The sequence below is a fragment of the Rhamphochromis longiceps genome, linkage group LG13 (assembly GCF_057381845.1).
Source record: "Rhamphochromis longiceps isolate RC_006_pf linkage group LG13, R_longiceps_female_GT1.1, whole genome shotgun sequence".
Lineage (NCBI taxonomy): Eukaryota > Metazoa > Chordata > Actinopteri > Cichliformes > Cichlidae > Rhamphochromis > Rhamphochromis longiceps.
Window position 1 is genome coordinate 31972464 of NC_140569.1, and position 17738 is coordinate 31990201.

General features: G+C 43.2%; 1 protein-coding gene across 6 annotated transcripts in view; it reads right to left on the bottom strand.

Moving 5' to 3' along the window:
- rasgrp3 (RAS guanyl releasing protein 3 (calcium and DAG-regulated)) overlaps positions 1 to 17738 on the bottom strand; it is a 43523-nt gene that overhangs the window by 10530 nt on the left and 15255 nt on the right. For 4 of the 6 annotated variants that reach the window (XM_085429013.1, XM_085429012.1, XM_085429011.1 and 1 more), the window contains 3 exons: positions 4634 to 4807; positions 448 to 564; positions 1 to 93 (listed from right to left, as the gene is read on the bottom strand). The exon at positions 1 to 93 is cut by the window's left edge and continues 186 nt beyond it. In XM_085429013.1, coding sequence (XP_085285139.1) covers positions 1 to 93; positions 448 to 564; positions 4634 to 4807 — 384 coding nt within the window. Of the gene's footprint in view, positions 94 to 447; positions 565 to 4633; positions 4808 to 12552; positions 12960 to 17738 lie in introns of all 6 variants that reach the window. The other 2 variants (XM_085429015.1, XM_085429014.1) reach the window with 2 other exon arrangements.

Consider the following 17738-nt stretch of genomic DNA (forward strand, 5'->3'; position numbering starts at 1 on the left):
TGGGATCTTAAATCCCTGGCACTCATTGAAGGCTTTTCGGTAGCAAGAGTAATTGTTGTTGGAAGAGACCAGCTCTGTCATCTCATTCCAGATCTGTGGCAAGAAGCAGCAAACGGTAAAGGGTACACCATGTTCACAAGCAAATCAAAAGTTTAAGTTATCCATGTCTTTGGACTATGGAAGGAAGCCAAATACCCAGGCAGAACCCATACAAACATGTGGAGAACATGAAAACTCCAAGGAGAAAGGCCAGGTGGTGGAACCAAAATCAGGACCTTCTTGCTGTGAGTTAACAGTTCTAATCACAGCGCCACCGCGCTGCAGTACAAATTCCTTAATGAAACAGGGTAAAGGCTTGTTGCTAAGAAAATACATTTCCACTGAATCACCTGTAACTGTGTAGTAATCATAAATGAATCTACATACAAAAGACTGGCACTGACTTACCTTGACTACTTCAGGAGCCAAATATAAATGAGTCTCCTTTAGGCGAGAAATTGAACTATGGCTCAGGCCCCCCACCACCGCCATCAAAGTGTTGAAGTTCTGCAGGTGAAGGAGTTTCTGATGACCAGAGAAAGACATGTTGAAGATCACTGTTTATTGTCTAAAGAGGTGGCCTAGCGCCTTGCTTTTGGTCCTTGGTGTGCTAGTTTGGAGTGTGGCAATTTATTCAATTATTGTTTCATTTTTTTAATTAAAATTCAAAAACACTGAAAAACTTTATTTAATTTTTTTATGGACTGTGGAGGGGATGTTAATCTAAGAGCTTACCAACAAATTAAGCTGACTCCTTTCTGAAACCACAGTACATGAATACTAGAGCTCATTATCACTGCACCAGTCTCCAATGACATATTAGATTGGTGACAATAGCTGAAGAAGAAAGCTTTGCTACCACTATGATTATCAGAGTAATTGTAAAAACTTACTTTATTTTAATAATCTAATAATGCTGAGATGAGAGACAAATGGCTATGTGAATAAAACCAAATCCAAACCAAGCCATCATAAGCTTTTGATGAGTCCCAGTCTGCTGCATGGAGCCCAGTCAATATTTACTTTTCAATTCAGCATTACATAACAATATGCATGCTTACAAAATGAGAACATTTGCACTTGAAGCTGACCAAGCCATCTTAAAAACCAGCACACAATATTCTGTGCAGCATGTCATTATGGCAGTGTGTTAAGTAGATTCATCCTTGACCCTTTCTGTAGACAGCCTTTACTTTGGTAGGAGAAAGGACGGGGCAGATTATTAGGGCATGCATCCATCCTTCAATACAAATGGAAGAGTAATGGAGAAGCTCTTTGCCTAGAACACAGACAGAAAGAACCATATCCTGCACTGTAATAGTAAACTGTAAATAGTAATGTCAAATTATTTTACTGTGTATTTTACAGTTGTGTACTGTTTTTCTAGAATATCATTACATTTACATAAGTAGACTGTGATCTGACACGTCAAATGTAAAATAACATAACATCACTGTAAATGTAATAAAACACAATTTACTTGTTTTTTAAATATATTTTTTTGTACATATGCATATTCAGATTGTAAAAATATCCAGAAATCCAGAAATGTCTCCCATCATGCCTTGGGACATGAGCTGCTGTTTAGATGTTCTTGTTTTATTGTTTATGGTTACGTTACTTTTAACTGTTATCTTGAATGTTGTGTTTACGCAGTGGTGCAGCGTCACTGACAGTTGTTGTTTGGTAGAGAGAGTGCTGTACCATGAGTGACTTCTGTGGTGCTGTTGTTGAACCTTGAGGCACATTGTAGCACCGCAAGTGTTTTAATAAAGCGCTCCCCCCACCAGCTTGGGGTTAAATAACAAGCTCAATCTCTCTCTGTGAGCTTCTTTGTTAAGATTTCTCTGCATGCCACAATGTAAAACATTGCACGGACACGCTGTGCTAATTATATATTTTGAAAAAGAAATGTAGAGGTAGGAGTTGCAATAAATATAAATAATATGTCGCTAAGCATCGGCCAATGAATGTGAACTAACAACAAGGTCGCGGGTATGGCTGCGACCGTAGGAAAAAACCCTAATATGAAGGTATTTTACTGCATTTTACAGTAATGTTCTGTTCTTCTAGAATATCATTAAAGTACGTAAATAGACTTTGACTTCACATTTTGAATGTAAATTAACGTTACATCACTGTAATGTAATACAACATAATTGTCATGATTATTAAATGTAGCTGTCTGTACATATGCATATTTAGATTGTTAAAATACATTCACAAATGTATCATGAACTCACAAATATCTGTCTGTTATTTGAAAGCTTGAACTGTTGAATTCAAATGTAATGCTATATATAACATGATCCCTATAAGCTTGTGTTACAGCACATAAGTATTATTATCATTGCTAGTTAGGCCGTTCGTGGCTCAAGAGTTGGCAGTTCGCCTTGTGATCAGAAGGTTGCCAGTTCGCTCCCCGGCTCGGACACTGTCCGCCGTTGTGTCCGTGGTCAGGAATCTTCACCTACAGCCTACTAGTGATGGCCGATGGTGCGATATGGCAGCCTCGCCTCTGTCAGTCTGTCCCAGGGCATGCAATCAATTATTATTTAAACCAACTGTATATTTCTGTATATTTATGTGTTATGATTCATATTTCCACATTCAGTGACCTTGTTTATAGGTAATTTCATTGTTTGATCACGTTAAAATGTTCCTAATTTAATGTCTAAAAGCACTTGGAAAAAGCAGAATCCCATGTCAAATTAGCGCAACAAACTCTATTTTCATTACTGAAAATGACCGTATTTTTATGCGGGAGTTATTTTCTGTAATTATACGGTCGTATTTTGGTGCCCCAGCTGCCGGAATATTACCGTTTTTTCAAGATGCTTTTTCTAACAGTGTGCACTATATGGAACATAAATATTGATGATGGGGGAGCTTTTATGACTGAACAACAGCTCAAGTGCATTTGTTTTTTGCGGTGTTTTTTGTATGTTTGTTATTGTTTGTTTTAGAGAAATATTAGAGAATATTAAAAATATTAAAGAAGCCATTTTTTTGCATAGTGTGGAACCATGAAGAATCTGGCTTAAAGGCAGCTAAACATACTCATCCACAGAAGGGCCATTAAATCTGAATGGTGACTGCCTGTGCAATCCATATTCTAACTGTTATTGTCTGTCTTCTCATAAGACTTTCACTTTTAACTACAAGAGATCAAAGCTGTACCAGACATATTTTAATAGATATGTCCTGGATGAAACAAACTCAATAATAATAATAATAATAATAATAATAATAATAATAAGAAGAAGAAGAAGAAGAAGAAGAAGAAGAAGAAGAAGAAGAAGAAGAAGAAGACTAAGAATAAGAACGTATATTTGCATTCTCTTTTTACAAATCCTGTGTGTGACTGGGTGAATAAGACTTGTAGCAAAAAGCCCTTTAAGTGCTCAGCTTGAGAAGAAAAGTGCTACATAAACACCTGTCCATTTACCAAACACTAGTATTATTTCTTATATCATTAATTTGAAACATGTTACTCTCTCATGAAAAACCAGTTTCTTTTGAATTTGATGGCAGCAACATATAAAAAATGTCAGGTATGTGTGAGAGAAACAGCAGCATGATATTCAGCCTACATCCTCCAGATGGCATACTTCAGTTATGTGGTTGACGAAGAATTATCATTGTTTTTAAAAAAAGGGGACATTCTATAACACCACTGTGCCTTTTAGAGTTAAACGGGTTACTTGTTTATGCAGGGCCCATCTCTCCCCCTAGATACAAACTATCTATCTATCTTTCTATATACTATACTATCCATAGGGAGCTCACTGAATGGTTTAAAAACGATGAAAATATGTGAAATGTTAGCCTCTTAAGGTTCAGTCAGTCCAATCCAATCATCATTCAGTGACAGAGTTAGAGTTTAGTTCACATCTACTGCCTTAGCTATAATTTAATGTATCTGGCATAAATTAATTCAGTTCAGTTTAATTCAATTCACACAATAAAAAGCAGTTGCCTCAAGGTGCTTTACATTGTTAAGGTACAATATCAGAGAGAAAACCTTGACAAATCAAAGGACAGTGGAAAGAAAAAAACTCCTTTTTTAACAGGAAGAAACCTCCAGCTGAACAAGGCTCAGGAAGTAGCAGACTGCTGCATAAATACAAAAATATTATATTAGAACAACTATGAGGCCAAAATGCATATTAAAAAAGACATAAATTGAAAGTAACTTCTGGCTTCTGAAACTGTGGCTTTAAATGTAGCCTAACCCTGTATTACTATGTTAGACTTTAAGGTGGCAGTTTAGGGGAAAAGCTATCATAACATCTCTGAGCCTCTGCACTGCAAATGAGCAAAGCCAAGATGCTGTTTTGCCACTTTAGCTGAGTGGGTTTTTTCTAATCTGTAAGATTTTACTGTTGCATTTTTCTCGATAATTTGTTTGACTAGTCAAAAGAAAAATCTTGAGTTTAAGATTTGGAATTTATGTGGAATGTGGAATTTAAACTTAATTATATAGTATGGTTTTGTAACAGTGCTGAGTCACCCTGTTATTTCTATGTTTTGGAGAGAAATACTTTGTGAAAGCTGGAAGAGCTGTGCGTAGAGCCTGCCCTCCTTGGCTTACCTGTGCCACATGGATGTATTTTGTGATGACCTCTGCACGGGTCTGAGGTGTGAGTTTGCTGAGAACCATCAGCTGCACCCATTGTGAAACGCCGTTGAACAAAGCAATGGAGCGCTCCAGAGTCAGGTTGTCCACCAAACAGCCATGGATCACATAGCTCTGGTAATCAGTGAACTAGGAATGACAGAGTAACATAAATCAGGTATCTGCCTTACAGAATCAGAAAAGATCCTACGCAAAGACTGAAAAAAAAGTCCTTTACATACTGTTTTTGTACCAGTGTTGAAACTGCCTACTTCTCTACCACCCTACATTTTGATCTGGGTCCTATTCTAGGAAATCTATTAAACACCTAACCATATGTCAGCTAGTGTAAGCCTTTTCTCCCACATATTGATATGTAGAATTCAGTTAAGCTGTTTGATGATAAGACGCCAATGGCCCATCACAGCAGAATGGAATCCCAGCAAATGTTTAGCTTTCCAGAAGCTCTCCATCTAGCACAGGCGTGTCGAACTCCAGGCCTCGAGGGCCAATGTCTAGGCCAGGTTTTAGATCTCACCCTGGGTCAACACACCTGAATCAATTGATTAGTTCATTACCAGGCCTCTGGAGAACTTCAAGACATGTCAAGGAGGTAATTTAGCAATTTAAATCAGCTGTGTTGGATCAAGGACACATCTAAAACCTGCAGGACGCCGGCCCTCAAGGCCTGGAGTTCGACACCTGTGATAGCATGAGTTAGCATTAGCTTTGAGCCAAAAAACTGCACAGCAGATCAGGGCTGGTTTTGGGAGCCCATGTATGTCCTGAAAGGATAAGGTTATATTTCATTTTTCATAAATTCCATTTCTCAAAAACACTGAGATCAAAGGCCCCATGGAACTGTTTGAAGAAGGGATTTAATTCTGTAGCCAGTGTGGCCATTCTGTGTTCTGAAGTCAGGGATGGGTAGAACTTTCCCAAGACACAATCATGCAGAATTTCTTCTTGCTCATGGAGTCTTTTGTCTTGCGTGGACCAAAGTATATTGGCTGTCTGTGAATTCTGTGCAATCTAAAGTAGTTTTAATCTGGGTATGTGGCCAGCTGTTTATTTCTAACAGAGGACACAGATGTGTTACACCCTACAGTTGTGATACAGCAAATGTCATGTTTTTCACCGAAACATGGCTGAACAACAGCTGCCCGGACAATGCTATCGAGTTAGCAGGACGCCACACACACCGAGCCGACAGGCTAGCAGATGACTCCGGCAAGACCAGAGGTGGAGGTTTGTGCATTTATATTAACAATGCTTGGTGCATGAACTCCACTACTACTGAGTGTCACTGCTCACCTAATGCAGAGTTTTTAATGGTCAAATGCAGACCTTATTATCTCCCCAGAGAACTCACTTCGATCATACTCACTGCCGTGTATATACCCCCCGACGCTAATGCTAGGTTGGCCATGAAAGAACTTTCTGCAGCCATTAACAAACACCAGAATAAACACCCCGAGGCTGCTTTTATTGTTGCTGGCGACTTCAACCACACCAACTTAAAGACAGTCCTCCCCAGATTCCACCAACATGTCTCCTGCCACACCAGAGGAGACAAGACTTTAGACCATGTGTATTCCAACCTGGCTGGAGCCTACAAAGCCACACCCCTCCCCCACATTGGACAATCGGACCATCTCTCCCTGTTCCTCACACCTAGGTATTCACCACTCATCCAACGTGTGAAACCTGCTGTGAGGACAATTAAAGTGTGACCAGAGGGGACAGACGCAGTGCTCCAGGACAGATTTAAAAACACAGACTGGAATATGTTCACCCACACAGACCTGGACCAGTACGCCTCATCTGTACTGGATTACATCTCCGAAACCACAGACAGTGTCACCACCCAGAAACGGATCACCATGTACCCCAACCAGAAGCCTTGGATGAACCGGGATGTTCGTCTCCTCCTGAAGGCCCGCAACACTGCCTTTAGGTCAGGAGATGCACACGCCTACAGCACAGCCAGGGCTAATCTAAAGAAGGGCATCAAAAAAGCCAAACACCATTACAAAAAGAAGGTAGAAGAACACTTCTCCAACTCCAACCCCCGACGCATGTGGCAAGGACTCCAGACCATCACAGACTAAGGATTGTCTTATTGCATTGGAGTCACACTGGGTTAACACTAGGAAGGCCCAGGCTTCTACCTTTCTACCTTTAAAACCCGCCACCAGCCAAATGGCTGGTAGGCTTTTAGCTAAGCTTTAGCTTCAGGCAAGTGGAAGCTAAATTGGCTAGTCATTCATATGTAAATTGGGTTGTTACCTGGGAATTCTGGAGGGAGGGGAGTGGGGGTGTGTGGATGAGGGGGTGGGGGAGCTGCTAAAAGCGGTGAGCTTCCTTTTGTTTCATCTTGATGCATTCTCAATCATCCAGGGAAACAAATCTCCAAAAGTCACCAACTTGGAGTGTTTCAGTTTGCCATCTTAGGGAGAAATCAACACACATGGGTGTATGTCCTTTGTTGCTGAGATTTATTGATAAAAACAGTACAAAAAATCAACCATTTGTACACATTTTTACAAATAATTATAAAAAGTGAGTGAGTACATTTCAACATTTTCAGCAATCACTCACAATCCTGGCACTGCCATGGTATCTGTAGTCTGCATTTACCTTGGCTTGGCTTCCTGATCAATTGTCCACTACCAAAAGGAAGCCAAGCCCTGTGATCACACCTTGTTTTGTTGTAAAGGGTGGCAGGGCTTGGCTTCCTTTTGGTAGTGGAGCATTGATCAGTCGTCCATTGTGGCATCAATGTGATCACACCTTGTTTTGTTGTAAAGGGTGGCAGGGCTTGGCTTCCTTTTGGTAGTGGGTTTCCCAGGTTTGCTGACCAGCAGTCATTTAGAGATGGAACCCTGGTAACCCCCCGCAAGATGACAATTGCAATAAATGCCATTAGTTCAGGGAGGTCCATGAACCAATGAACATGCTCCGTTTGCTGTGCATGTTGAACAGTCCATTCTTGAATGCTACAAAGCATGTCAAGAGTGATGAAACACAGGAAGCTCCGAAGGCGACTCGTGATATTTCTCCTGGCCTTAGCCGTTGGCTCTCCATCTGCAGCGTACGCTTCTATTGGGGTGAAAGGGAGACAGGTCCCCACCTGTTCTTCACGCCACACTGTGCCATCTTTCGCTGTCTCAGTCCCCAAACAAGCTCTCTTTTTAGGTGCAGAAGCAGTCTCCTCATCTGCAGTGTGAACAAATTCAAATTGTGAGCAATGGGAAGGTCCAGTATCTCCTCCTCTGTATCAGAATAATGTCTGAAATATCTTACTTACAAACTACATCCACTTACTTATTTGAAATGAAATAGGAAATAACATGAAATGCAACTAACCGGAAGACTGATCAGACAGCTCTGAGTCCGAATCCGGCTGAACTTGTAGGTCTTCTCCATCCGAGTCACAAGGGTCGACTTCCCTCAGGATCATTTCCAAGGCCTGCTGAGTGGTGAGTCTTCTCTGCATTTTCTTTCCTTGGAGAGGAGGTCCGTACACCACAGAATTCTTCAGGGCAATGAAGGATTAGGCTAAGTGTAGTGAGATTGTATCATATATATAGGGCTTGGCTTCCTGATCAATGCTCCACTACCAAAAGGAAGCCAAGCCCTGCCACCCTTTACAACAAAACAAGGTGTGATCACATTGATGCCACAATGGACGACTGATCAATGCTCCACTACCAAAAGGAAGCCAAGCCCTGCCACCCTTTACAACAAAACAAGGTGTGATCACATTGATGCCACAATGGACGACTGATCAATGCTCCACTACCAAAAGGAAGCCAAGCCCTGCCACCCTTTACAACAAAACAAGGTGTGATCACATTGATGCCACAATGGACAACTGATCAATGCTCCACTACCAAAAGGAAGCCAAGCCCTGCCACCCTTTACAACAAAACAAGGTGTGATCACATTGATGCCACAATGGACGACTGATCAATGCTCCACTACCAAAAGGAAGCCAAGCCCTGCCACCCTTTACAACAAAACAAGGTGTGATCACATTGATGCCACAATGGACGACTGATCAATGCTCCACTACCAAAAGGAAGCCAAGCCCTGCCACCCTTTACAACAAAACAAGGTGTGATCACATTGATGCCACAATGGACGACTGATCAATGCTCCACTACCAAAAGGAAGCCAAGCCCTGCCACCCTTTACAACAAAACAAGGTGTGATCACAGGGCTTGGCTTCCTTTTGGTAGTGGACAATTGATCAGGAAGCCAAGCCAAGGTAAATGCAGACTACAGATACCATGGCAGTGCCAGGATTGTGAGTGATTGCTGAAAATGTTGAAATGTACTCACTCACTTTTTATAATTATTTGTAAAAATGTGTACAAATGGTTGATTTTTTGTACTGTTTTTATCAATAAATCTCAGCAACAAAGGACATACACCCATGTGTGTTGATTTCTCCCTAAGATGGCAAACTGAAACACTCCAAGTTGGTGACTTTTGGAGATTTGTTTCCCTGGATGATTGAGAATGCATCAAGATGAAACAAAAGGAAGCTCACCGCTTTTAGCAGCTCCCCCACCCCCTCATCCACACACCCCCACTCCCCTCCCTCCAGAATTCCCAGGTAACAACCCAATTTACATATGAATGACTAGCCAATTTAGCTTCCACTTGCCTGAAGCTAAAGCTTAGCTAAAAGCCTACCAGCCATTTGGCTGCTCTCCGGGTTTTAAAGGTAGAAAAGCCAAATGGCTGGGCTCTGGGCCTTCCTAGTGTTAAATATGTACACTTGGGTTTTAAGGGGTATTTATTATTTTCTTCTTTTTTTTTGGGTTGTATGGAAGCCCCAAACGCAATTTCATTGCTCTTGACAATGACAATAAATAAATAAATACTAAATACTAAATACTAAATACTACAGGACCACCAAACCCTCCCCCGCATCCTCTGATGTCTCCTTCCTCAACGAGCTCAACAACTTTTATGCTCGTTTTGAGTGAGGGAACCCCACAACCACAACCAAAGCAGACATGACGCCAGACCACCAACCTCTGACTCTCTCCCCCACCGATGTAGGAGCGGTGCTGAGCAGGATCAATGTCCACAAGGCTGCAGGCCCTGATGGCATCCCCGGGCGTGTTCTCAGAGCGTGTTCTGGGGAGCTTGCAGGAGTGCTGACAGACATATTCAATCTGTCCTTGGCCCACGCTGTGGTACCGGCCTGCTTCAAATCCACCTCCATCGTCCCGATACCCAAAAACTCCAACCCATCTTGCCTCAATGATTACCGCCCAGTAGCACTCACCCCCATCATCACTAAGTGCTTAGAGCAGCTGGTCCTAGCACACTTCAAATCCTGTCTCCCCCCCACCCTGGACCCCCACCAATTCGCATACCGCCAGAACAGGAGCACAGAGGATGCAGTCTCCATCGCAATGCACTCTGTCCTCTCACACCTGGACAACAACAACACCTATGCCAGAATGCTGTTTATAGACTTCAGTTCAGCGTTCAATACAATCCACCCCTCACAACTCATCAGGAAACTGACAGACCTGGGCATCAGTTCCCTCATCTGCAAATGGTTACTGGACTTCCTGACCAACCGCCCCCAACACGTCCGGCTGGATAACCACTGCTCATCTACAATCACGATGAACACCGGTGTACCACAAGGCTGTGTGATGAGCCCTTTCCTCTACTCCCTCTTCACCCACGACTGCAGACCTGCTGATGGTTCCAACACCATCATTAAGTTTGCAGATGACACCACGGTGATTGGCCTCATCAGTGACAACGATGAGGCCGCCTACAGGGAGGAGGTGGATCGTCTGGCTGAGTGGTGCGACACAAACAACCTGCTGCTTAACACCGAGAAGACCAAGGAGCTCATCGTGGACTACAGGAGGAATGCTGACCCACATCCACCCATCCACATTAAGGGGACGGCTGTGGAGCGTGTGAGCAGCTTCAAGTTCCTGGGAGTCCACATCTCCGAGGATCTCACCTGGACGACCAACTGCTCCAAGCTGGTCAAGAAGGCTCACCAGCGCCTCTTCTTCTTGAGGACTCTGAGGAAGAACCACCTGTCCTCAGACATCCTGGTGGACTTCTATCGTTGCACCATCGAGAGCATCCTGACCAACTGTATAACAGTCTGGTACAGGAACTGCTCTGCCTCGGACCGGAAGGCGTTGCAGAGGGTCATGAAAACTGCCCAGCGCATCGCCGGAGCACCACTTCCTGCCATAAAAGACATCTACAGGAAGCGGTGTCTGAAAAGGGCTGGGAAAATCATCAAAGACCCCAGTCACCCATCACATGGACTCTTCACCCTCCTGCCCTCTGGGAGGCGCCACAGGAGCCTCCGGACTAAGACCACCAGGTACCGGAACAGCTTCTTCCCCACAGCTGTCAGACTCCTGAACTCTGCCTCCTGACATCTGACCCACGTTAACATATGGACTGAACATACACACACCCACAATGGACAACTGTACCCTCAAACACACAATAATAACATGGACTGAACCACCACTCACAACCACCAGCACTTTATATAGCCTCTGTAGAAACTATCTACACCCTCACTTATCTTAACTGCACTACTGTATAGCTCTGTGTAAATAATCATTCTGTACATTCAATAATCTTTAATCCTACAACTGTTTACAACTTGCATAGTTCCCATCTCTGTATAGCTGTATATCTCAGATTCTGTAAAGTTATTTATTTCATATTCTGTATAGTTTTTCATATTTATATCCTGTTCATAGCCTGTACATAGCTTGTACTCACTACAGCCTGTACATACTTATAGTTATAGAATATTCACAACATACTTCATACCGTGTACATTATAACATACCATAATAGACCCATTTCTGTAATATACTCACATATCTATATTATTGCTAATATATATTGTAATATATCTATATCACTAAAGCACTTCTGGATGGATGCAAACTGCATTTCGTTGCCCTGTACCTGTGCATGTGCAATGACAATAAAGTTGAATTCTATTCTATTCTATTCTATTCCTTTATTGAGGTCTCTGGAGATTTATGCTACAGCCGGAAATTAGTCAGCTGCTGGGGTTGATGCCTTCCGGTCAGTGGTTACAAATCCCTTATGCTGAATACATAACCTGGGCCATGTACTATGAAGCAAGTTCAGCAGACCCAGGGCGTGTTTTTGTTACCTGGATTCATTTACCCCTAGTTTGTCGATCAGGATAAGTGGTCACATGAATCTAGTTATCAACTTACTAAGCTGCGTTTTCCCTGCGAGGTCACATGAAAGAGTTGGTCATTACCGATCTAAAAGGGGGGTTTTACGGATCATATGACTCTTCTTCCATCTCAAATGATCCATATGAGGGCCACATACTCTGGAGCCATTATGAAATGGTAATTATCAGTAAAATGTGACACTCTGGTATGTGTGTTCTTGTAGCTATATTTCTAGCAGTGTAAAAGTGAATTAGCAGGAGAATGAAACTGAAATATTTTATACATTTACCAAATTAACTGCATACGGCTGCACATGTAAAAGTTATTCCCCAGTTATTCCTCAAGTTCAAGCTCAATTCCTCAAAAACAGTGAAAATGTGGTATTTAAAGGTGATTTAAAACTGAAACTCCTTACCTGCTCCTGACCAGAGTATGAAACAAGCTTTTGGGCTGTCCAGGTAACTTTTAGGGTTTTCGGTTCTTACTACCAAACGTTACTACTGCTAATGTATAAACGGATGAATAAAGGCTAGTTTTTATAGGGCACCTTTCTGGTTAACTTGAGCTCTCAAAATATTTTATACAGCATTTCTCATTAACACACACATTTAGTTTTTTGTCAAGACTTATTTTTGGGATGGAAACAAGAGCCTATCGTACAAAGGGATTGAAGCACCTCCCTTCGAATGGCCTACTCTGCCTCTGGAGCACAGCCACCTCTGTGGATCCAACCTGCTCTGGAGAGATTTTTGCAGGAATGTGCATGTATTAATTCAGTGATTTACAAATAGCAGCAGCAATTGTGCTCAGTGATAAAGCAATTAACTTGAATTAATTGAATTCAATTGAATTCAATTTTATTTATATAGCGCCGGATCACAACAGCAGTCGCCTCAAGGCGCTTTATATTGTACAGTAGATCGTACAATAATAGATACAGAGAAAAACCCAACAATCATATGACCCCCTATGAGCAAGCACTTTGGCGACAGTGGGAAGGAAAAACTCCCTTTTAACAGGATGAAACCTCTGGCAGAACCAGGCTCAGGGAGGGGCGGGGCCATCTGCTGCGACCGGTTGGGGAGAGAGAAAGAAGACAGGATGAAAGACATGCTGTGGAAGAGAGACAGAGGTTAATAACAGATATGATTCAATGCAGAGAGGTCTATGAACACACAGTGAGTGAGAAAGGTGACTGGAAAGGAAAAACTCAATGCATCATGGGAATCCCCCGGCAGCCTACGTCTATTGCAGCATAACTAAGAGAGGATTCAGGGTCACCTGGTCCAGCCCTAACTATATGCTTTAGCAAAAAGGAAAGTTTTAAGCCTAATCTTAAAAGTAGAGATAGTGTCTGTCTCCCGAATCGAAACTGGAAGCTGGTTCCACAGAAGAGGGGCCTGAAAACTGAAGGCTCTGCCTCCCATTCTACTTTTAAATACTCTAGGAACAACAAGTAGGCCTGCAGAGCGAGAGCGAAGTGCTCTAATAGGGTGATATGGTACTACAAGGTCATTAAGATAAGATGGGGCCTGATTATTTAAGACCTTATATGTGAGGAGCAGGATTTTGAATTCAATTCTGGATTTAACAGGAAGCCAATGAAGGGAAGCCAATACAGGAGAAATATGCTCTCTCTTTCTAGTCCCTGTCAGGACTCTTGCTGCAGCATTTTGGATTAGCTGAAGGCTTTTCAGTGAGTTTTTAGGACATCCTGATAATAATGAATTACAGTCGTCCAGCCTGGAAGTAATAAATGCATGAAGTAGTTTTTCAGCGTCACTCTGAGACAGGATATTTCTAACTTTAGAGATGTTGCACAAATGGAAGAAAGGAGTCTTATGTATTTGTTTAATATGTGCGTTGAAGGAAATGTCCTGGTCAGAAATGACTCCAAGGTTCCTCACAGCGTTACTGGAGGCCAAGGTAATGCCATCCAGAGGAAGAATCTGCTTAGATACCATATTTCTAAGATTTTCAGGGCCGAGTACAATAACCTCAGTTTGATCTGAATTAAGAAGCAGAAAGTTAGCAGCCATCCAGGTCTTTATGTCTTTAAGACATTCCTGCACACATTGGTGTGTGTTATCTGGCTTCATGGACAGATAGAGCTGGGTGTCATCTGCATAGCAGTGTAAATGTATGCTATGTCTTCTAATGATGCTGCCTAAGGGAAGCATGTATAATGTAAACAGAATTGGTCCTAGCACTGAACCCTGTGGAACTCCATAATTAACCTCAGTGTGTGAAGAGGACTCTCCATTTACATGCACAAATTGGAGTCTATTAGATAGATATGATACAAACCACTGCAGTGCAGTACCTGTAATACCTACAGCATGTTCTAATCGCTCTAATAGGATATTATGGTTGTTATGGCCCTGTCCATAATCTGTTTTGGTGGCTGTTGTTGTCTGTGCCTTTAAGTCTTTGCAGATCCCAGAGATGATGAGCTGACGGCTGCTGATTGGTCCCCTGGCCATGTGATCTTCTTCAAATCCCTCACCAGCAGTTGTCCTGGGGCAGCCACTGACAGCAGCAGCAGACCTGACCCTGGCCTCCAAAACCTGAGATTTTTGTGCCTGTGATTTTTGCGGCTTTTCTGAGTTTTGTATATAGTGTGTACATTAGTTTTCATTGTAAATAGCACTGCAACAGAAGGGGTGAGCTGCCTTATTGTTTTTCCTTGCACTGTTTTCTCCTGTTTATTTCAGTTAGGGAGTTAGGTGTAGCGCTTGTCTTTTGTTTGATGTTTGATTTCACATAGGGTTTTAGATAGCACCTCCTCCTGACTTAGTTTGTTTTGTTTGTTATTTTGGCCTTTGTTCACCCCGGAGCTTCATTTTTGCAGTGTAGAAAAATAAATCATGATTCACTAAGAAATTGGTTTCCGTTGGGTTTCCCTCTGTGTATGGTTTTGGGGACCAGGGCGGGGCAGTCTTTTCAAACTCATGTTGCGTTCCTGTACCCCTAGACTGGGGCGTAACAGTGGTCGACAGTATCGAACGCTGCACTGAGGTCTAGCAGGACAAGCACAGAGATGAGTCCACTGTCAGAGGCCATAAGAAGATCATTTGTAACCTTCACTAAAGCTGTTTCTGTGCTGTGATGAGCTCTGAAACCTGACTGAAACTCTTCAAATAAGCCATTCCTCTGCAGATGATCTGTTAGCTGAATTAAAATCTTTATTTTTCTTCCACTGCTTTGCGCACTTAATTACAATATTTATGATTTGCTGCAGCATTCACCTCTTGTCATTTTTACAAGTGTCACATTTCACTGGTATAGTTTTTTTTATAGACTTTTGATTACCATTTGATAATGTCTCTGGCAGCATTTCCTGAATAGACTTGGAGTAGTTTTTATCTGGAATGTGTAACTGTTCCTGTTGGGCACCTGAAATCTTAGACCGCATGAATCCAGCTGAATTACTATATTGTGCTTCTCTGTCTGAGTCAAAATTGAATCGGAATCGAATCGAATAGAAGTCAGTGATGATACCCAGCCCTACTTCTCCCTGCTGCTGGATAGGACTGGGAGTGGACAGTCAGTAGTAATGACTTGTAGCTTGCCTCCACCAGTGTATGAATGTGAGAGTGAATGAATAGTGGTATTGTAAAGCGCTTTGGGTGCCTTGAAAAGCGCTATATAAATCCAATCCATTATTATTATTATTATTATAATGCAACCCTGATCAACGCTGACTCTGCATTCACCAACGAGCTGAATCAGTTCTACGCCCGTTTCGAGGTTAGCCAGGCGACTAATGCTATCTACCGCCTGACTACCGAGGACAGTGACGTCATCAGCGAGAGACCGGTGACCAGCATCGCGGAGCATGACGTCCGAGCGGCACTGAGGAGAGTGAACACAAGGAAAGCGGCGGGGCCAGACGGCATCACCGGCCGTCTGCTGCGCTGCTGTGCTGACCAGCTAGCAGGTGTGTTCACTTACATCTTCAACGAGTCCCTGGCGAAGTCTGTGGTCCCCACATGCTTCAAAAGATCCACCATCATCCCTGTGCCCAAGAACAGCAAACCCTCATCCCTGAACGATTACCGGCCAGTTGCACTGACCTCGGTAGTAATGAAGGTGTTTGAGAGGCTGCTGAAGAACATCATCTCCTCCTCCATCCCAGACACCAATGATCCGCTGCAGTTCGCCTACAGATCCAACAGATCCACAGAGGATGCCATCGCCCACGTCCTACACACCACTCTCAGCCACGTGGACAAGAAACAGGGTAACTATGTGCGAATGCTGTTTGTTGATTACAGTTCAGCGTTTAACACAATAGTGCCCTGCAGACTGTTCACAAAGCTGAGGGATCTGGGACTTAACAGCCGTCTGTGTGCATGGGTGTTGGACTTCCTCACTGGCAGAACTCAGGTGGTGAGGGTGGGCAGGTGCTTCTCCAAAAGTATCACCATCAACACAGGAGCACCTCAGGGATGTGTCCTCTCGCCACTGCTCTACTCCCTCTACACTTCAGACTGTGTGGCCACCCATGGCTCCAACACCATTGTGAAGTTTGCTGACGACACAGTGGTGTTGGGTGCCATCTCCAACAACGATGAGGCGGCCTACATGGATGAAGTGAAGAATCTGGCATCGTGGTGCCAGGACAACCACCTCCAGCTGAACGTCAGCAAGACCAAGGAGCTGGTGGTGGACTTCAGAAGGGGTCAGCACAGAGACTATTATCATCAATGGAGCTCCAGTGGAGAGGGTGCAGTCCTTCAAGTATCTTGGTGTCCACATCTCCTCAGACCTGACATGGGCTGCCCACATTCAGGTCCAGACCAAAAAGGCTAGGCAGCGCCTGTATCACCTACGACAACTGAGGAAGTTCAGGGTCTCTCCAAAGATCCTCAGGATTTTCTATACAGGCGCTGTGGAGAGCATCCTCACACAGAACATAACATCGTGGTTTGGGAACAGCTGTGTGAAGGACCAAAAAGCTCTCCAGAGAGTGATCCGTACAGCAGAACGCTGCTGCAGGATTGCACTCCCCCCGCTTCAGGACACCTACACCAGGAGATGCCGGACTAGAGCAGCGCAGATACTGAAGGACCCGTCCCATCCTGGCAACAAACTGTTCCAACTTCTGCAATCTGGTAGAAGGTTCCGCATCTTCCGGGCAAGGACAGAGAGACTCAAGAGGAGCTTCTATCCCCAAGCCATCCGTGCCCTAAACACACACACCCGCCCTCTCACATCATCTATAATTGACTGAGACAGGACTCTCTTCCAGACACTAAACCAAGGCACAATGTACATTTCAAATTCCTTTAATTTTAAATATGTTTATATTGTCTACCCTATAAAATAGTCAGATGTCTATTCATATTAATGTACAGAATTCACCTGCTTGCTGCTACTACTGCACATTCACCCAGTGTATATACTATATGTATATATATATAATGTTCTTCCTCTACACCCCCCCCCCCCCCCCCCCCCCCATTTTTGCACATGTCGAGGAGCGTGTCAGGCTACATTTCACTGTGTGTTATACTTGTATAACTATGCATGTGACAAATAAAGAACCTTGAACCCTGGGGATATCTCTCCTTCACAATCGCACTTATTACATAGCACCATAGGTGTGTGTGTGTGTGTGTGTGTGTGCGTGCGTGCGTGCGTGCGTGCGTGCGTGCGTGCGTGCGTGCGTGCGTGCGTGCGTGTGTGTGTGCGTGTGTGTGTTCCCCTTTATAACCCTCCTTCTACGGTTCTGAAATGTCCCATCCTTTTTACTTTGTATTGCCATTGATAAATAGATGGTGTTCCACAATACCTTCTTGTTCAAGGTTTTGACTATTTCACATGTATTGTTTTCATGTTGA